Source organism: Sus scrofa, chromosome 18 (assembly GCF_000003025.6).
Source record: "Sus scrofa isolate TJ Tabasco breed Duroc chromosome 18, Sscrofa11.1, whole genome shotgun sequence".
NCBI classification, from domain to species: domain Eukaryota; kingdom Metazoa; phylum Chordata; class Mammalia; order Artiodactyla; family Suidae; genus Sus; species Sus scrofa.
In genome coordinates this window covers 10,673,519-10,694,809 of record NC_010460.4, presented here as the reverse complement: position 1 = coordinate 10,694,809, position 21,291 = coordinate 10,673,519, and the positions used below count along the sequence as shown (strand labels likewise).

At 50.6% G+C, this 21,291-nt stretch overlaps 1 protein-coding gene across 1 annotated transcript in view; it reads right to left on the bottom strand.

Annotated features, from left to right (window-relative positions):
* Positions 1-17,965, bottom strand: part of KIAA1549 (KIAA1549 ortholog) — a 152,643-nt gene extending 134,678 nt beyond the window's left edge. The window contains exon 1 of the mRNA XM_021078582.1: positions 17,736-17,965. Coding sequence (XP_020934241.1) covers positions 17,736-17,904 — 169 coding nt within the window. The 5' untranslated portion in view covers positions 17,905-17,965. The remainder of the gene's footprint in view (positions 1-17,735) is intronic.

Here is a 21,291-nt window from a genome sequence, read left to right as displayed (position 1 = left end):
AATTGGAAGAGGGAAGAAGAACTTGAAGTTTGTCAATAGCAAAGTCAATATAAACTCTGATGTGAAAAAAAAAAAAAAAAAAAAAAGGCTCAGAGTTCCCGTCATGGCCCAGTGGTTAACGAATCCCACTAGGAAGCATGGAGTTGCAGGCTCGATCCCTGGCCTTGCTCAGTGGGTTAAGGATCCAATGTTGCTGTGAGCTGTGGTGTAGGCTGCAGACACAGCTCGGATCCCAAGTTGCTGTGGCTCTGGCGTAGGCCAGCGGCTACAGCTCTCATTCAACCCCTAGCCTGGGAACCTCCATATGCCGCAGGTGCAGCCCAAGAAATGGCAAAAAGGACAAAAAAAAAAAAAAAGGCTGGAGTTCCTGTTGTGGCTCAGTGGTTAACGAACCCGACTAGCATCCATGAGGACAACGGGTTCAAACCCTGGTCTTGCTCAGTGAGTTAAGGATCCGATGTTGCCAAGAGCTGTGGTCACAGATGCGGCTTGGATCCTGCGATGCTGTGGCTGTGGTGGAGGCCAGTGGCTACAGCTCTGAATGGACCCCTAGCCTGGGAACCTGCATATGCCGTGGCCCTAAAAAAAAAATTAAAAAAAAATAAAAAGACAAAAGGACCAAAAAAAAAAAGCTGATTTAACTGTCAGGCTTAAAATTTCTGTAAATTACTTAGAAGGTTAAGCTCTAACACTAGATCCAGGCAAGAACTCAAGGTGTTAACACACCGTGTTTGATGAAGAACTAAAGAGGCTCAAGGGGCACATGAAACAATGGAGATAAGACTGCTTGGTGCACTGGCTGGTTTCAAACAAGGTATTTATTTTAAGGCATTGACTTCCTTCTACCAAAATCTCACAGCTAATGAGAAACGGATTTTAAAGCAGTGGTACACACCAATTTATTCACCAGGAGGATGTATTACAACCACCCACGCTGCTGGCAGAAACAAGCCACAGAAAAACAGTATAGTTGAAACAAAGTAGAAATATGATCAAAACCATAAGGATATGATCCAGGATGTGATAAGAAGGGAAATGCAGTCAAGAAAATTTCACTTAGTATCAGGAAAAATGTCATCCTCTGTCCTGGAGGATACAGCATAGGGGCTCAAAATACGAATTTTAAGTTTCTGAAATCGTCTATTTTTAAATTTTTTAATGTTTAATCCAAAGTAAAACAAAATGGCACTTTTACATAATACTCTCATTTTCAAAAGGCTGCTTCGTTCATTTTTCTTAGTTCATATTTGATGAGCACCTTTTTCTATGTGCCGGGCCTCGGCCATGTCTGCACAGCTAGGACTTCTGACACAGGCAAGGGGGCGGCCAGGGGCCCCAGCGACTCTGGCTGTAGTGCCGGATCCACAGAATTCACTCTACCAAGCAAGCAAAGCCTGTGAGGGGGTATGTCAATGGCAGAGGTCACGGAGTCCTTCTCTAGCATGGACCCAGGGCAAAGGAAACCCCCAGGGCGAGGAGGACTCCTATTAGTTCCGTGACCTTGAGTAAGCGTGTGAAGCTCTCGGACCTTTATTTTCCTCATCTGGAAAATGGGGGTAATAACAGTGCCTACCTCGGAGAGTCGCTGTAGAGATTAAACTAGACACACTGCATCTAGCACAATGTCGGGCACACAGCGAGCCCTCTGCAGTTGTTGGGTAGGATAATTCCCAGGTCAGCCCTGAGATTTCTGCAGAGAAAGGAGTGCAAATTCAAACTCAATCAAAGGCCTGAGTGCCTATTAAGCAAGGAAATTCAGGAGTTCCTATCATGGCACAGTGGAAACGAATCCAACTAGGAACCATGAGGCTGCGGGTTCGATCCCTGGCCTCACTTAGTGGGTTAAGGATCCAGCGCTGCCATGAGCGGTGGTGTAGGCCGCAGACGAGGCTCGGATCCCAAGTTGCTGTGGCTCTGGCATAGACTGGCAGCTGCAGCTCTGATTAGACCCCTAGCCTGGGAACCTCCATATGCAGTGAGTATAGGCCTAAAAAAGCAAAAAAAAAAAAAAAAAAGGGAGAGGAAAGGAAATGCAATTTTTTTTTTTGGTCTTTTTTCGCTATTTCTTGGGCCGCTCCTGCGGCATATGGAGGTTCCCAGGCTAGGGGTCTAATTGGAGCTGTAGCCACAGGCCTACACCAGAGTCACAGCAACGCAGGATCCGAGCCTCGTCTGCAACCTACACCACAGCTCACGGCAACGCCGGATCGTTAACCCACGGAGCAAGGGCAGGGATCGAACCCGCAACCTCATGGTTCCTAGTCGGGTTCGTTAACCACTGCGCCACGACGGGAACTCCGGAAATGCAACTTTAAAGGAGGTATTTTTTTACCTGTGAATTTGGCAAAGACAATAAAGACTGGTAATAGCTTATATCATGGAAGAAGCAAAACTGGCACTCAGGTTCATTGCTAGAGAGAATGTTGATTGTTTCAACCTTTCTAGAGAGCAATTTGGCAATAGATATCAACATTTAATAAATGAATACTGCCTAGTCCAGCAGTTCTATTTCTGGGAATTTATCCTAAGGAAATAATTAGAAAGTGTGTAAAGATAGATATAAAGAGATGCTCAGAGCAGTGGGTTTTCTTTTTTTTTAATCACAGCACCAGTTGAAAGCAATAGAATTATCCATCAACAGAGAACCAGTTAAAGTATAGATGTTCCACGGTGTCGAATAAAACTGTGACGTGGCTCTCTAGTTCCCGACAGCGTAAAGTTCTACGACAAAGTGTGAAGCGACAAAAAGAGAGTCAGCAAACAACACACTGAACACAGCGCTGTTTCTTCGCATGGATGTGTCTGCGCTTAAATGTGCAGAAAAAAAAAAAAGAGTCTGAAAGGAGAAACATCAAAATGTCAGAGTGGTTACATCTGAGTGGAGGGATCTGGGGTGGTTTTCACTTTCTAACTTACATCTTTTTGTACCATCTGAATTCATTTAAGGTGCAATAAATGTTTTTATCAAACATTTGTTGATAAAGGTTTGCTCCCATCACTTGTGCGCATCGCTCCTCTGCCAATCCTCATTCCCCTGTACCTGGAGTCATGACAAGTCCTGGGACACCCATGGCCTCCACCCAACACCCACTCCCTCCCCCGCCTGCGCTCCCACTGTCCCCCACTCCCCACCCCACCCTCGCTGCTTTGGGCGCACGGGGCTCCTTCCCACGCCCCAGCACCAGGCACGCCCCGCCTCTGCACTGCCTGCCTCACCTCCAGGGAACGAAGGTGCCCCTCAGACACCCACTCGGCTCACCCTCTGGCCTCTTCAAGTCTTAGAGTCAAAGTCACTGTTATGGGTGGGACATGGTTCTTCCCCCCCAAATTCACGTGTTGAGGTCCTGATCCTGAGTGCTTTAGAATGTGACCTTTCTTGGACACAGGGTCACTGCAGATGCCATTAGCCAAGATGAGGTCATGCTGGAGGAGGGTGGCCACTAACCCAGTGACTATCCTTACTTACAAAAGGGGGAAATTTAACACAGACACACACACAGGGAGAAGCCCACAGGCAATCCAGAGTTATGGGGTTACAAGCCAAGGCCTACCAGAACCCAGGAGAGGGGCCTGGCATGGATCCTTCCCCTGTGCCCTCCAAGGGAGCAGGGCCCCATGCACCGTGAGCTGGCACTTCCAGCTTCCAAACTGGGCAGCAATACATTCCCGGTGCATAAGCCGCAGGTTTGTGACACTTCGGTATGGGGCCCGAGCAACTACTACAGTCGCCCTCTCCATGAGGCCACCCCAACCAGCACACTCGAACTCCACTGCCTCGCTCCCAAGCTCTTTATCTAGTCCATTTCTTCATGGCACTTCCCGCTTAGGAACACACCACAGAATCACCCACCTTTGCTCTCAGATGAATACCAAGGGCTCGGCACAGTGTCTGCACAGAGTAGGCACTCAAGAAAGATGTGCTGAGCAGACAAACGAATGACACAGAACAAAACAGAGAAAGGGTGATCCATCAGGCTCAGCAGAAACAATTCTGACAAGTATCCATGAGGGCGCAGGTTCGATCCCTGGCCTCGCTCAGTGGGTTAAGGATCCAGCATTGCCGTGAGCTCTGGTGTAGGTTAAAAATGAGGCTCGGATCCCGTGGTGCTGTGGCTGTGGTGCAGGCCGGCGTCTACAGCTCCGATTAGACCCTGGGAACATCCATAGGCTGCGAGTTTGGCCCTAAAAAGAAGAAAGAAAGAAAAAAAAAGACCAAAGGAGGAAAACGAAATAAACAGACACATATAAGAAGGCGATACAGGCTGTGGAGACAAAGCAGGGTCAGGTGGGAGGAATGAGGAAGCAGGCTGCTGTTTCTTTAAAACAGAGGAGGCCTCTCCGACTCCCTGAGGTTTGAACAGAGACCTGAAGGAAGGGGCGCAGTGAACCATGCAGATACTATCTGAAGTAAGAATGTCCCAGGCAGAGGGAACAGCAAGTACAAATTAGTGCAAGGAACACATACCATTTTTACAATCAGAAGGAAAAAAAATAAAGCTATCCGTAAGCCTGAAAATGCATCAAAATATGGATTTATTTATTTTTGTCTTTTAGGGCTGCACCCATGGCATATGGAGGTTCCCAGGCTAGGAGTTGAATCGGAGCTACAGCTGCCAGGCTACACCACAGCCACAGCCACGCCAGATCCGAGGTGCGTCTGCGACCTACACCACAGGTCATGGCAACGCTGGATCCTTAACCCACTGAGCGAGGCCTGGGATTGAACCGGCAACCTCATGGTTCCTAGTCGGATTCATTTCCGCTGTGCCACGATGGGCACTGCTGCATCAAAATCTTTAAAAGCCCGATTCCAAGAGCTAGGAAAAAGAACTTGTTTTTGTAAATTCTTAACATTCTCGTCTCCCGCTCCGTCGTCCATCAAACAACACAAGGATGGTGCCGTGAGGCAAGCGACGACTTGTAAGGTTAAAGGTGAGGTGGGAAGTGAGGGTGGGGGGCAATCCTGAGGCCGAGAGGCCAGGGGATCTTTCACGGTGCTGAGACAGGCCGGACCTGGGACCTGGGACCCTCTGCTGCAGTGGCTGCAATGCTTGTACTTGGACAAACATCTTGAGTCACAAAATTCAAAAAAACTATAAAGGATTCAAAATAACTGGGCGCATGCAGTTGGGGCAAATCATGGGCAAGAAGATACAAAAAAAAAAAAAAAAAAAAAGGAAAAACCCAACTGACACTTCTGAAGAGCCAAAAGCAAAAGGAGGTGTCGGGAGAAAAAGCAGGGGGGCCGTACGTGCCCTCTGCACACAGCAGCACCGCAGGGGTGGGCAGACCACCTAAGCCACCCCCGGAGGCCAACCCCTGGACCCACCCCTACCCCCGACCCACATAAGGAACCAGGTTCGCCCAAGCCCCCGCCAGGGAGCAAATGAGCAAGGGAACCTGCTGTTTTCGCTCCCTCTGCTGCAGCAGGGTCCCCAGTAAAGCCCTGCCTGAATTTTCTTGTCTGGCCCCTTATCAATTTCCATAGAATAAGAAGCCAAGAGCCCCGAGACGGTAACAGTGCCACAGAGCCAAGAGCAGGGAATGTGACTGTTGTCCTAACAACCGGCTGCCAACAAACTGTAGTTAAAAAATAAAATAAATTTCTGGCGCAGCAGAAATGAATCCAACTAGGAACCATGAGGTTGTGGGTTCAATCCCTGGCCTTGCTCAGTGGGTTAAGGATCTGGCATTGCTGTGAGCTGTGGTGTAGGTCGCAGACACGGCTTGGATCTGGCGTGGCTGTGGCTCTGGCGTAGGCCAGCAGCTATAGCTCCGATTCAACCCCTAGCCTGGGAACCTCCATATGCCACAGGCGTGGCCCTAAAAAGACAAACATAAGTAAGTTAAGTAAATAAAAATAACACAATTTACCATAGTAACCATCTCTAAGTTTCTAGCTAAGCAGCGTTTGGTACATTCACACTGTTGTGCAACCAGTCACCAGATTCTTTTCATCTAACAAAGCTGAAACTCTGCACCCACTAAGCGCTAACTCCCCTTCCCCGTTCCCTTCAGCTCCTGGCAAGAACCACTACTTTCTGTCTCCGTGATTCTGACCAACTCTAGAAACCGCATACACGTGGAATCCTGCCGCATTTGTCTTTTTGCGACTGTCTTATTTCCCTAGGCATTAATGTCAAGGATCACCCAGGGGGCAGGTATCAGAACTTCCTTCTTTGTGCAAAGGAGTAACAACCGCTGTGTGTGGACAGACTGCATTTGTGCTCACCCATCTGTTGAGGGACACCTGAATTGCTTCCACCTTCATCTTTTTACACCTGTGGGCTTTAACTGCCTCCAGGTGCTTTTGTGAGCCTGCTGTGGGCCCCACCAAGGTCAGAGCAGGGCAACCTGGGACTGGACACAAGGCCTACAAATGCGGGCAGGCCGAGCGAAAAACACAGAGCAGAGGGAGGCAGTTCTCTGAGTTACACATCCCACCAGACGCCTGCCCAGATCTGAACCTGCTGCTGCTCCTTCCCCCAGTTTCTCCAACCAACCCGACACCTGAATTGCTGTGGGTTAAAGACTCCCCACGAACAGATAACAACCCAAAGGCTGGGAAATGCACCCAACTGCAATGAGACACTGCCGGGGCCGGAGCTTCTCAAACTTTAGTGCACAGACAGCTCACCAGGACCTGTTCTTTGCAAGTCGACTGGGGCAACTGGGGCCACACCTGAGCATCAGCTTTTCTAGCAAGCTCCCAGGTGTGCTACTGTGGCAGCTCCACGTGCCACACCTCCACGCAATGGCCTTGCCCTTGCACCAGCTCCTAGCTGGTGTGGCCCAAGTTCCCCAAGAAGTTGGCTGCAGAAGATGGTCTGTTTGGCACGTGTGAGGCACCCCACTTTGAAGGCTCCCTGCCCCCCCGCCCCCCGCAGGATTTGCCTGGTGTTTCAACAGCCCTCCAGGCACTGCGGCTCCACAGCTAATCCCAGCACCCAAAACGATGGTGAGGCAGGGATCCTTCCGAAGTCCGGACAAGAGAACAAGGCAAGGTGAGGGGAGTTTCCCAGAGACTCCACAGGGCCAGGAGCAGAAGCCCCCAGAGCCCCGACCTCGCACCTAGGCCAGCCGTCCATAGGCCAGGACAACTGTCACCTGCTCACGTTCGGCCAAGGCTCTGGGCCACCAGGGCCACTGGAAAGGCAAGCAGAGGGCACCCACCTGGCCTAGCAGCATCAGCGGGGCCCTTGCAATTTGCTCACTCACCTCCTCTCAGTTCACTCTGGAGACTGGCAGCGGTTTCTCAAGCTCCCGACCCCATCTCATACTGGCCTTGTCCCCTGCTGTCCCTGGACAGTCCCCGGCTCCTCGTCGCTACTCCCAGATCTAGCCTCCTGCTTCTCCTTCTGCTCTCCTCTCGAACCCTGGATCCCAGCCCCTCCCAATCCCTGAGACTTGGCTCCTACCCCACTGCCTCCCCTTCCAACACTATCCGTCTAGGCCTCCAGCCCACCCGAAGCAGCTGATTCTGCCACTTCCTACTGGCACAGGTGGCCCCTACTCTGCCCCCTCCTTTCCCCTCACCAAGTGCCTTATTTTGCTCCCTGAACAAACACAGCTCCCCAAAGCAGGAGTTGGCCTTCTAGCAGCTGCTGGTGGGTCACCACAAAGCACACCCTGGGGTTGAAAAACAGGGAGTTCCCGTCGTGGCACAGCAGAAACAAATCCGACTAGCAACCATGAGGTTGTGGGTTCGATCCCTGGCCTCACTCAGTGGGTTAAGGATCCCACATTGCCGTGGCTGTGGTGTAGGTCGGCTGCAATAAGCTGTGATTAGACCCCTAGCTTGGGAACCTCCATATGCTGCAGGTGTGGCCCTAAAAAGACAAAAAAAAAAAAAAAAAGAAAAGAAAAAAAAGAAAAACAGCCTCTCCGCAGCTGAGCCTCGATCTGAGGAGGGCACATCTCAGACTTCAGATCTTGTCACTTTCCCCTCTTGTGGGTCCTTTTCAGCATGAACATTTTTTTTTTAATTGTTATTTCCCGAAAACAATTCTTTTTGTGCTGTACAGCATGGCGACCCAGTTACACGTCCATGTATACATTCTTTTTTCTCCCATCATCATGCTCCATCATAAGTGACTAGACTTAGTTCCCAGGGCTACACAGCGGGCTCTCACCGCTCATCCACTCCAAAGGCAACTGTCTGCATCCATTAACCCCAAGCTCCCCGCCCACCCAGCTCCCTCCCCCTCCCCCTTGAAAACCACAAGTCTAGTCTCCAAGTCCTTGAGTTTCCTTTCTGGGGAAAGGTTCATTTGCGGCACAGACATTTTAATACTCTGCACCCACTGTGTCCCTTTCTCATGAGCCTCCTCCTCCTACCATCACAAGCCTCAAAGCACAGGCTGTGGGCTAGGGACCTGGACATCAGCCCCTACAAGTGTTCATGAAAAAAGGAAGCGACCAGATTTGTTTCTAAAAGGACCCTCCAGGTGAAGGGCGAGCAATAGCAGAAGCGGAGGAAAAATAAAGGGAGCCTGACCTGAGTGGTGGGAATGATGGAGAGCCGAGAGGACAGAATAAAGAGTCACCTCCTCTTCCATCGTGGGAGTCACCTCCCTTCATTCACTGAGGAAGAAGCGCCCAGCTCGCATCCTCTGGCCTCACTCCCGGCAAATTCGGCATCTACAGATTATTCACCCAAAGCCCACGTTCAGGCTCCACCCCAACAACCGACTCCCGCAGCCACACCCCGCCCTGGGTCCTCAACCAAGACCAACACCAGGGTTGATCCACTTCTGAAACCTTCATCCCTCCAGCCCTCCCCCTGCCCCCTGCTCTGGGATCTCATCCGGACCCCCTTTCCCACGGCCTCCCTGTCCCCTCCTCCACCAGCCCAGATTCCACACGGCATCCTCTGGTCCAGGTCCTGACGGATCCCTCCGCTCCCCTCGGCTCTTCACCGCGTCTGCCCAAGACTCCCAACCCCGACTCAAGCCAACCGCCCACGTTCCCTGGCCGCACTTGGCAAGTCAGATGCCCCAGGACAAAAAGGCATCGCCTGTGTACAGACAACACTACAGATGCCTCCCAGCACCTTCAACTTCACTCCCCACCTTCCGCCAGCGCCCTCCACTTCCTTCTCTCATAGAGACGTCTCCCCCTACCCCCCTCGGCCCAAGGGGGAGCCCACCAGCCTGTGCGCAGGAACCACTTCCCTTCGGGTGAGTTATCCTTCATTACTTCTCCTCTTTCTTAAGTTTTCAACCACTATGTCTTTACTGATTCTTCCCCGAAGCCGATACACGTGACCAGGTCTGCAACAGGTTTTCAAATCTCCATCAAGCCCAGGCCACCACGAAGTTTCAGGTGGTAGATCTGGTCCCTTCGTGCTTCATCATCTGCAGCAGTTGCGGTGGTTTTCCCGCTCCTCCAAGTCCGAGTCCACAGTCTGTGCTCTCCACAGTCTGTGCTCTCGGGACTAGAAGTGTGACGGGGGTGGGAGTGGGGATCTAGGATGTGGGGGCTCAGGAGAAAAAGACCACAGTGAGTGCAGAGTATTCCAAACCTCACCACAAGTGAGAATCGCGTGAGGAGCTTACTGAACACACTTCCCAGCTACACCATCTCAGGCATCACATATGTCATTAGGTGTCCTTTGACCATGAGTCGGAGGGGTTTTTGTTTTTGTTTCTGTTTCTGTCTTTTTTTGCCTTTTCTTGAGCCGCTCCCGTGGCATATGGAGGTTCCCAGGCTAGGGGTCCAACTGGAGCCGTAGCTACCGGCCTACACCACAGCCACAGCAACGCAGGATCTGAGCAGCATCTGCGACCTACACCACTGCTCATGGCAAAGCCGGCTCCTTAACCCACTGAGCAAGGCCAGGGATCGAACCCGCAACCTCATAGTTCCTAGTCAGTTTCGTTAACCACTGCGCCACAACGGGAACTCCGAGTCTGAGTTTTTAGCAAGAACCCAGGTGATTCTGACCGGGTGGCCGTCACCACCCTTTCAGGGGAGCAGCACTGAATATGATGGATCCCTCGCCTTGATAAACGCTCCCCCCCCCGCCCCCGCCCCCAGCTCTCACGACACTAGTTTGTCATGACAGTCGGTTGCCTGGGTGAGCTTTTCTTTCTCTTCCTCTCTTCTGGACCTTCTTCCCTTCCAGCTCCTCCTGTTCTTTCTCAGTCAGTTCTTCCAGGTCTATGACTTCAACTACCATCAAATGCATCCACTTACACTTTTAAGTGCTGGATCTGGGATGGATGAATGGCTGAGTGAATGGACATACTGGGGACACAGAGCAGGGTTCACAGCGGGCGGTAGGAGGCAGGAGCAGGAGCTGAGAGGAAGGGGGGACATTCTAGAGCAGCGTCCTGAGGTCCTGAGGTTTCTGCAGCGCTGAGCATTAACCCTTCAGTGGCTGGATCTTGCGGGATGGGGAGAATGCTCCATAGAGCAGCCTGTTTAGCAACTGGTGGTAGTATTTGAGTATTTTAACCACCAGTCAGATGTCCATAATGACAAAAAAAAACAATGAGTCAGGAATCAGGGGCAGGTCTAGAGAACCGTTCTGTTGTGAAGCTGCCTGGTCAAATGGAAGAGGGCTTTTGCTCCCTATTCACAGGCATCGGTCCCCAAGGCAGATGTAGCTCTCAGTCTCCAAAGATCTGGACGGACTCCAGCGGAGTCTGGGCTGACTCAGGCCCTCGCAACCTAACACCACGTACTCCCAGACGCCCAGAGCAGGAGCCGTTACCTCTTCGCCCCGAGCGTCTCAAATTCTTAAGTGTGTGGCCAAGAGCACCTGAGAATCTTGTGAACGGGCAGATTTGCATTCAGAAGGTTCGGGGCAGGACCCGAGACTGCATGTCTCACGAGCTACCAGATGACCACCATTCTGCAGGTCTGTGCACCACACTTTCTGCCACAAACTTAAATTTTCACTAACGAGAGGCAATGCCTGAAGCAGCCATAGCACTAGCCTCGTCCAAAGCATTATTAACAAAGATGGAAAAAAGGAAGCCACAAAGAGAAAGAATGAGAGAGAGCAAAGTATGTGTCCTGGGGGTGGGAGAGGCAGGAGGGCGGAGTAGAGGAGGATTTTTTAATTTTATTTTTTTTATTTTTATTTTTGGTCTTTTTAGGGCCGCACCCGCAGCATATGGAGGTTCCCAGGCTAGGGGTGAATAGGAGCTACAACCACAGCCATGGCAATGCCAGATCCGAGCCACGTCTGCAACCTACACCACAGCTGATGGCAACGCTGAATCTTTAACCCACTGAGTGAGGCCAGGGATCGAACCTGCGTCCTCATGGTTACTAGTCAGATTCAATTCCGTGCGCCACGACAGGAACTCTGGATTTTTCTTAAAAAAGAAGAATAGAATGCAATGGCCTTCAGTAGGTCACTGGGCTGGAACATCCACAGACCAGTGAGACAGTGATGCTCACTTTCAGTGGAAGCAGGACAGCTTCTGTCTATGACAAGTGCATTCTAAGGAACCCAACACTCGAAATAAAAGAGCTAAAAGGGAGCTTAGAGATAATCTCAGAGACCCCTGCTGATGACAAAACCCAGGACAGGAGTTCTGGGAGCCTAGTGGTTAAGGATGGAACGTGGTCACTACTGTGGCTCAGGTTCAATCCCCAGCTGGGGAACTTCTGCATGCCAGGGTCGCAGCCAAAACAAAAAACAAAAACCCAGAACAGGGTAACCTGTCCACAGTCACACACAGCAAGTTGTCAGCTGAGGTTTGCCAACTCACATTCAAGGCGCTTTTCAACAAACCCTGGGTCCTCAGCACAGGAGGGAGAAATCACTCACTGGGAGCTGCAGATGACAGGTGGGTGGTCACCACTTGGAAACAAATGAGATCAGTGAGAACAGCATCTTCCTGTCGGGGAAAATCAACCTAGTGTGATTATAATTACAGTAATTAGCTGCCTAGAGCACCCAGGGCACAAAGAGAAAACCTGTGGCTCCCAGGTCCCCAGTGGCTTTTAACAACCCCTGGCTGGGTTCTGTTTGCAGGATTAAATGAGGCATTTCCTGACCAAGGCTGCAGCAGCTGTTCCCGAGTGGCCAGGAGGTGAGGATTTAAAATGACAACTTCTATGCCCTTTGATACCAAACCCAACGAGAAGCAAACAAACCAGATATAACAAAATACGGTTCCAACATCACAATTTTAAATCAACTGCTCTAACAGTGAAAAGACAATTGCAAAAGGCCATTAAACTTTTTTTTTTTTTTGGTCTTTTTAGAGCTGCACTCACAGCATATGGAGGTTCCCAGGCTAGGGGTCTAATTGAAGCTGTAGCCGCCCACCTACACCACAGCTCACTGGCAACACCGGATCCTTGACCCACTGAGCAAGGCCAGGGATCGAACCTGCAACCTCATGGTTCCTAGTCAGATTCGTTTCTGCTGAGCCACGACAGGAACACCCCCGTTAACTTTTTTTTTTTCTTTTTGAGTTTCCTTGAGCCACTCCCGAGGCAACTTTTTTTTTTTTAATGACAGTTGCAACGTTTATTTAAGGTTCTCTCTTTGTGTGTGTGTTCTTTTTTTTGCCACACAGGCAGTATGTGGGAATTCCTGGGCCAGGGATAGAACCTACATCACAGAGTAAGCAACCAGAGCCACAGCGGTGAGAACGCAGGTGTCTCAACACGCCAGAGAACTCCGGTCAATGAGGGGTCTACAGTAACTGAATCAGTGTTTCTCCAAAGGTTAAAATGCCTAAAATATTAGCTTCCAACTTGTTAAAAAGAAAGATCCCCAGTTACTACTGCCAAAGATTCTAACGTAGGTCCAGGGGGAGCCCCGGAGATCTAAATTCTTAACAGGCATCCCACATCCCCAAGGTTACGCTGACATCTGGGGATCACACCTTCAAAACAATTATCTGCCTTTGTTTACTGGATACTAAACCACTCAAAAGTGTAAAATCTTCACCTCAAATTGCTAGTAATAAAACAGGGCATTAAGTAAGACGAATATTTAACATGCCATTAAGCATACATGCAATGGAAAAAGTGGTAGGGTTTTTGGGGGGTTTTGGTTGTTGTTTTTTGGCTGCTCCCGCAGCATGCAAAAGTTCCCAGGCCAGGGATAGAACCCAAGCCACAGCAGTGACGATGCTAAATCCTTAACCGCTAGGCCATCAGGGAACTCCAAAAATGGCAGAGTTTTCTAATCAAATAATCAAAACTTTTGAATGTCAAGATTATATAACATTTAAAAAAATATCCACTAGGAAGGGGTGAACACAACAAGAACCAGAACAAAAAAATTTGCTATCTTTACTATATGAAGATTTTTAAATATATGTGTGTATACATATATCACAGCAGATAAATAAGTGACACAGAGAGAAAAGTCACAGAATACAGATAGCAAATAAACAAAAAATATTCAATTCAAAAGTAATAAAAAGTTAAAGCAATGCCTTACAAATTTATTTCACAAGAGTTTCAAAAATAATAATATTCAATGCTGGTGACGATGAAGAGAAAATCGTGAACTGCATAAACTGCTCAGGATACTTTCAGTATTACAGCTTTACGTAAAAAGTTGATTCATTCAACAACCACCTACGACGCCCGTGTTAGGCATCAAGCGCACTAAACGAAACATGCAAAGATCCAGCCTGGCGGATTTAAATTTAGATCTAAATGACACTCTAATTTCCCTCCTAGAAATGTATACTTTAAAAAAAAAGCCCACACACAAAGAAAGAGAGACAAAGCCTTACTACAAAGCTAGTCGTCCTAACATTGTAACAGCAAAAAAAGCTGCAAATAATAAAAGAATAATTAAGTGAATTAATAGGATGGAACTTGCGTTTTCAAACAATATTTAATGACTAGGGAAATGCGTAAGTTAAAGAGTGAGTGAAAAAGTAAATATATATAATTCAATTTTCTTTTCTTCATGTTAACAAGAGAAAATTATTTACAGTATTAAAAAAACGATAAGAGTTCCCTGGCGGCTCAGTGGGTTAAGGATCCAGTGCTGTGACTGCTGTGGCTCTGATTACTGCTACAGCAGATTCAATCCCTGGCCGGGAACTTAGGGAATGCTGCTGGTGCAGCCAAAAAAATAAATAAACTATTTACAATGTTATCTACAGATGGTGGAGTTATGGGTACCTGTTTTCTGTACCTTCCAGTAATTTCCAAAATGATCAATTGCATAATAACTATTAAGACTTATCCCTGAGTAAGATGAAGAAAAGGGGCACAATTCTTTCTTTTTCTATTGTGGACGCAGAATCTCCTAAAAGCACTACATTCAAAAACAAGTCCAAAGTATTACAGGTTGTTTCCACAACAGTGAACGGTCAAGACCAAATTTATAAATGTTTAAACAAACACAAAAGGGCACATTCAAAATGCTGAATGAAACAGAAATAGACAAGAAATCAATAAAACACAGAAATTTAAGGGAAGTAAGGGGAACAACTGGAGAGGGGACTCCATTTAACCAAAGTTAACAAGGAAAGCAAGGAGTTGCCTTCGTGGCTTAGCAGTTAATGAACCCGACTAGGATCCATGAGGACACAGGTTCGATCCCTGGCCACGCTCTGTGGGTTAGGGATCTGGCGATGCCATGAGCTGTGGTGTGGGTCACAGATGTGGTTCAGATCTGGCGTGGCTGTGGCTGTGGCATAGGCTGGCAGCTGTAGCTGCAATTGGACCCCCAGCCCGGGAACATCCGTATGCCAAGGGTGGGGCCCTAAAAAGCAAAAAGGAAAAAAAAAAAAAAAACAAGGAAAGCAAAAGGTGCAGGAGGGGTGAATTTGCAGGCAGCCACAGAAGGGACTCTGGCCTTATCTAAGAGCCCCAAGGCAGGAATAAGATGGGCCACTTCCCAACACCACTTACTCTCAGGAAAGAGAACCAACAAGGCAGGGCTCCTCAAAGCCTCTCCCACCCCCCGACTCTGATGGTAAAAATACAACACTCGGGATGCGGAGCCCCAGGGTCCTAGTGGCAGAGACACAAGACGGGGGCCAAACAACTGAAAGGCATCTCCTCAGGTTCACCCACCACTCCCCACGCCCAGGGATCCGACTTAGGAAGCCACCCTTCACCAATACTGATCTCACAGCCTTCAAGTGGATCAGGGCCACCTTTAAGAAGTCTTTCCTAAAGCTCCCCTGTGGTGCTGCAGGTTAAGGATCCAGCGTGGCTGCAGCGGTGGCACAAGTCTCCATGGCAGCTCAGGTTCCATCCCTGGCCAAGAACTTCCACATGCCATGAGTGCGACCAAAAAAAAAAAAAAAATCATCAAACTCGTCTTTCCTAAGGAGCCCTTTCATTCGCTGCCTTTCTTGCCCAGGGACAGTCCATGGAGGGATCTGCACTTGCTTATGTACGGCTTTGGGCCCCCAAGAGGATTCCCGAGCACAGGCGCCGTGTCCTCCCCTTTTCCAGTTCCGATCCTATGCCCAGCCTAGAAGCAGCTGTGCAAACCAGAGGAGCCCAATACACCACTTAGTGAAAAGATGACGGCTCTGCTCCGGTGACGTCAACCCCAGAGCGGAAACATAATTAATTTCAAGTCTCTGGATTGAATATTCATATGGAGGCTTTAGGGAAAATAGGAACAGACTTGTACAGAAGAGAGAGGTGTGGAGGCATGGTACTCAAAGCTCCGTTTACTTGAAACTTATCAAAAGAATCACCTATGTTATCTGCAACCTCTGCAGCACATCCAGATGGCCACGTTCACAGGGCAAAGCTGTTCAGGGGTTATGTACGTGGAGTTCGGAGTCAAACTAACCTAAACTCCTGAAGCCTTAGCTTTCTCATCTGCGAAATGGGGATAAGGATGCCTAGCGCACAATGTGACCGGATCATGCACATAAAATTCGGCACCTAGCACACGGGAAGCGCTCAGTATAAGGAAACAATTTGTGCGCCTCCGGCAGCTGACGACTCCATTAGTATTCTGCGGGCTTTGTTTCCTAAAGCCCCGGGCACTCTCTCTGATGCTGTCTTCGCATGGAAAGCCCAGTCTCCTCTCTTCTGGACACACAGGCTAGAACATGCGGGGGCAGGACTGAGAGCTGAGGAGCTGGGTCAGGCTCCTGCACCCTCTGTGTACTGCCTGAAAGAGACTCATTTTTGTCCCCCCAGCTCTGGCGTGGCTCCCCCAGCAGGACTCGGCCCAGCTCCGGGAAACCTCTGAAGAAGCCTCAGGTGTATATCACGGATCAAGAGCAGTAAGGAGAATGGAAAAGTGATGACTCCGCACCAACTAGCCTATGACCTTGGGCAAGTCATTTCTCCCTGTCGCTTTCCTTCTTTTTTTTTTTTTTTTTTTTTTTTTTTTTTTTTTTTTTTTGTCTTTTTGCCTTTTCTAGGGCTGCTCCTGTGGCATATGGAGATTCCCAGGCTAGGGTCTAATTGGAGCTGTAGCTGTCAGCCTACACCACAGCCACAGCCACAGCCACAGCAACTCGGGATCCGAGCCGCGTCTTCGACCTAGCCACAGCTCACGGCAACGCCGGATCCTTAACCCACTGAGTGAGGCCAGGGATCAAACTCGCAACCTCATGGTTCCTAGTCGGATCCGTTAACCACTGAGCCACCACGGGAACTCCGGTCACTTTCCTTCTTAGGTAGAGGAGCAGTTCCATTCTATGATCCCTGAAGTCCCTCCCTGTGCTTTTTTGTCCCATCCTCTATGGGGCACTGGTTATAATTCCGACAGTGAGGTCCAAGGGACACCTTCAAATGTGTTCCATTTCCTTCCAAAGCCACTTGGCAGTCCTCTGGCACTGCTCCCGTGAGGAGGGAGGATTTGGAGTTGCTTCCACGGCTTTCTGGTTTTGTTCAGCATGCGGCAGCTCTGCACACCACTCACCCCACCTTTCCTGCCCCCAAAGTGGCCAAGTGTGTGTGTGCTGGGGCAATGACGGGCTCGCAGCGTGTGAGCTCAGAGATGGTTTCCAGACCATCTTGTGTGTATGCTCGGGGTGGACAAATAAACATTTCAGAGAAGCAATGTGAATTAAATCATTTCCTCAACAACAAAACCCGCCCACATGCTTCTTCATAAATCATGCCTCTTAACTCCATGCTGACGAACAGCCAGTAAACTGCATCTACTACAAAAACAACCTTTATCCCTTTCAGGCCCTGACACTTAAGAATCACAATATTTTCACACTCTATTGTACTAATGCCTTTGCAGAAGTCATAGCAAGAGCTATTTCCCTGGAAAGATCCATGGCCAGGGCGCTTTCCAAGAGATAGTCTTTAAATGTTCTTTGTGTCCTGGTGCACTGGGGGACACGGCCAGCTGCCGGCATCTGGGGGACACTGGGCTGCCCAGAATAATGCAATACTGTTTTAAAGCACACACACCGAATGCACCCCTTCGACCCGACAATAAAGTATTTCCAAAAATTTGATGTAACCACATTCACATGGGCATGCACAAGCACAATTCCAGTGCCTGTGTTTTGCACAGAAAATAAAGGCACATTCTGAAATGAAGCCACCAGACCCGCCTGGGGCTCCGTGGATAACAGAATAGCTTTGCAGACCTTTGGCAAGATTGGCCAGAATTCGCTTCCTTTTTCGTGTTATTTCCTCCGTGCCTTTATTTGCTGGGCCCCACAAGAATGGAAAACCACCTCAAGAAAGGAGAGCGAGGGAGCGGTGGAGAATAAAAGAGGATGGGAGGGGAAAGCTAGATTCTGAAAATAACAGCAATAAAGGCAGGCAGGGTCGCGCCGGAGGGTCCCGGCGGGGCTTACCTGGGGCGCACGAGGCCGGCCCGGCCAGCAGCAGCAGCCAGAGGCCGGGGAGCAGCAGCCCCGGGCGGCGGCGGCGGCGACGGCGGCGGCGGCGGGCGCGGCGGGCGGAAGGCCCGCGGCCGCTCGGCCCCGGGACCAGCGCGACCCCGGCGCGGGTCTTCCCCTCCATGGCCGCGCCTCGGCGTCGGCGCCGCGCCCCCAGCAGCCCGGCCGGCGCCCGGCCGGGCCTCACGGTTCGGCGCTCTCAGGCCCGGGAGGCACGGCCGATGCGGCGGCGGCGGCGGCGGCTGGGACGGGGCGCCGCGCACCGGCGCGGAGGGAGGCCGGCGAGGCGGGGGCGGGCCGGGGGCCGGAACCGCGGACGGACGGGGGCCGCCAGCCGCACGCCGGCCTCGCCGCTCCGCCCCCTTCGGAGCCTCCAAGCCGCTGCCCGGCAACGCGCGGGCCCGGGGGCGGGGAGGCGAGCACCACCTCCCGGCCGGCCGAGCGCCTGCCTGCCCGGCAGCCAGGCGGCGGGCGCGGGGCGCGGGGGCTGCGGGGCCGGGGACCGGTCCGCCCCCGGGATCCGCCTCCTCCCGGGAGGAGGCGCGGGGGGACGCGAGAGGCTTGGGCCGGGCCGGCGGCCGGCGCCGCTCGAACCCCGGGTCCTGCCGCCCCGGGGGCCCCGCGCGTCCCGCCCTGGGTTCGCCGGGAAGGATGGAGGGAGGGAGGCCCGCGAGGAGGGGTCGGAGCCGGAAAACCGGGCCAGCGCGAGCGCGGCGGGCCTCTCGCTCCTCCTCTCGCTGGAGCCCGTGCGGGGCAGCAGGTGTGCGTGGGGCGCCTGCGTTTGTAGGACAGCTGCGGGGCTGCTGCCGGGACAAAGCGCAGGGAAGGTCGGGCGCTCTTCCCAGGATCCCGATGTGCGGTCGAGGGGGCTCGAAAAGCGCGCGCACAGCTCTCCCCCTCCTGCCGCCTGTCTGGAGGTCTCGCCTCCTGTCCAGGTTGTTGTGAAAGAAACGTACAAGATGCTCTGGGCCTGGGAAACCCGCAGCCCGTGCACGTAGTAGGCCTGCAGAAGGCGTCTGCCGAATGGAATTGAAGCAGAGCTGGAGGGAACCGCGCACGTCCAGGCCCTTTTAGGGAAAGCACCGCTTCTGTCTGAGGATTAGCATTTGGGGAGTAGAGATGGGTTGGGGGATGAGGAAAGCCAAGAAGAAAGTTAACATTTGTCTCCTACCAGCTACGTGCCAGGCATTTAACTCCAAGGACGCCCGATGGTTTAGAGGCGTTGGAACGTCGATGCAATTTTGGATCTTTGCATCCTGTTGGAACGTTTGCACCAGGCAGGGTACAAAAAGGCGTGAATTGAGGGCATTATCTTATTGCCCAGGAAGCTCTGAGGACAATGGAAAATGTAAATCATCCACATTGACAAAAGCAATCGGGTTGCTCTCCAGTCCTCTTCCCCTGCTAGGCCCAGCCTTGCATCTCCAGCCCAACTAGGCATCGTGCCTGGTGATAAGATGGGAGAATCAGTGATAGCCCTTCCTCAAAATAAGGCTGAGGCACCATCTGTAAGTACCTACCTGTTAGTTTCAAGGAAGAGAATTGAAAATAAAAGTTAAGGACGACTTTTTTTTTTTTTTTTTTTTTTTTTTGGCAGCACCTGTGGGCTATGGAAGTTCTCCGGCCAGAGATCAAATCCAAGCTACAACTGTGGCAATGCTGGATCGTTAACCCACTGAGCCACAGCAGGAACTCCAAAGATAACTTTCGTTGATTTCCTGATCTGTTTTATACTTTGTAATGCCTCTGGATCATAAACAGTCCTTGTCCTTAGCAGCTGATCTTCTCCCCTCCTAAACAGAGAGCTTTGTGTACTTGGCTGCTCACTCATAATCTCCAGGTGCGTGCTGGTGTGGAGACACTGCCTGTCCAGGCATGTCTGGTCCCTGGTCCCTGGATACTATGGCCCTAGATCTTCATTTTCTGAATTCACCTCGTTTGACCACAAACCACTGCCTTGGGGGTGATTCTTCAACTGCCTTGTCCTGTTACGTTATTTTCTTTTTTATGTATTTATGCTTTGCCTCTCCAACCAAATTAACGTGAAGTTCGAAGATGGTGTCATCCTGCTTAGGACTGCCCATGGCACCAGTCAACCGTCGTTATGCATTTGTAGATTTGAACCACAGAATCCACCTGCCCAGTGAAGAGGTGCAACCTTTCAGATCTGGCCTCAGCCTCCAGGAAGCTTCCACCAACGCTGGAAAAAAGGAGCCTCCCAATTCTCAGCCAGTTCAAGAAAAATGAAATGTTTCCCCAGCCATTAAGAAGGGTTTGACATCAGTATGTATTAAAAATTGCAAAGGAGTTCCCGTCATGGCTCAATGGTAACAAACCCAAATAGTATCCATGAGACATGGTTTCAATCCCTGGCCTCACTCAGTGGGTTACAGGTCTGGCATTGTGGTGTAGGTCGGCAGTTACAGCTCCCATTCGACCCCTAGTCTGGCAACCTCCATATGCCATGGGTGCGGCCCTAAGAAGACGAGAGAACAACAAAAAAATTGCAAGGAATTCCCATTGTGGCACAGAGGAAAAGAATCCGACTAGTATCCATGAGGATGTGGGTTCAATCCCTGGTCTCGCTCAGTGGGTTGGGTATCCGATGTTGCCGTGAGCTGTGGTATAAGTTGCAGGTGTGGCTCAGATCCAGCGTGGCTGTGGCTGTCGCTGGCAACTGTAGCTCCAGTTCGACCCCTAGCCTGGGAACTTTCGTTTGCCTTGGGAGTGGCCCTAAAAATCAAAAAAGAAAAAAAATTGCGACTTTGAGATAATAGAAATAAGTCACTAACTCTCTAAGGAAAGTGAGATCCCTAGGGTCCCCTGGTTTCCCAGTTCCGAAGGTTTAAAACTGAGTCTTCCCTCTATGGGATTTAGAGCATCCTGGCTGAGTGCCTAAGAAAATGGCTCCCGGGAGTCCCGTCGTGGCGCAGTGGTTAACGAATCGACTAGGAACCATGAGGTTGCGGGTTCGGTCCTGCCCTTGCTCAGTGGGTTAAGGATCTGGCGTTGCGTGAGCTGTGGTGTAGGTTGCAGACGCGGCTTGGATCCGCGTTGCTGTGGCTCTGGCGTAGGCCAGTGGCTACAGCTCCGATTCGACTCCTAGCCTGGAACTCCATATGCCGCAGGAGTGGCCAAGAAATAGCAAAAAGACAAAAAAAAAAAAAAAAGAAAGAAAGAAAATGGCTCCCGGGCTCTGACTGTCCAGCTTAACTTGAAGTCCAAGACAAGCTGAATGGTACAGGGTGGGGGGGGGGTGTTTACACACGTGTGTGCACAGTCCTCACATGTATAAACACACACACCTATATACTTGTGTCTGAGAAGAGAAGGGATTAAGATAAGGCCTTAGGGCAGTAATACTAAATTATACAACAATAAATGCAGCAATACTTCTGAGCACCAACTGTGACCTTTTAATGCTGCGGTGTGGGGGAAAGACACGGTGCAGATATAAAAGGAGATAAGAGAAGCAATTTCAGAAACTGTTTCAGACAATTCTCAGTGTGTA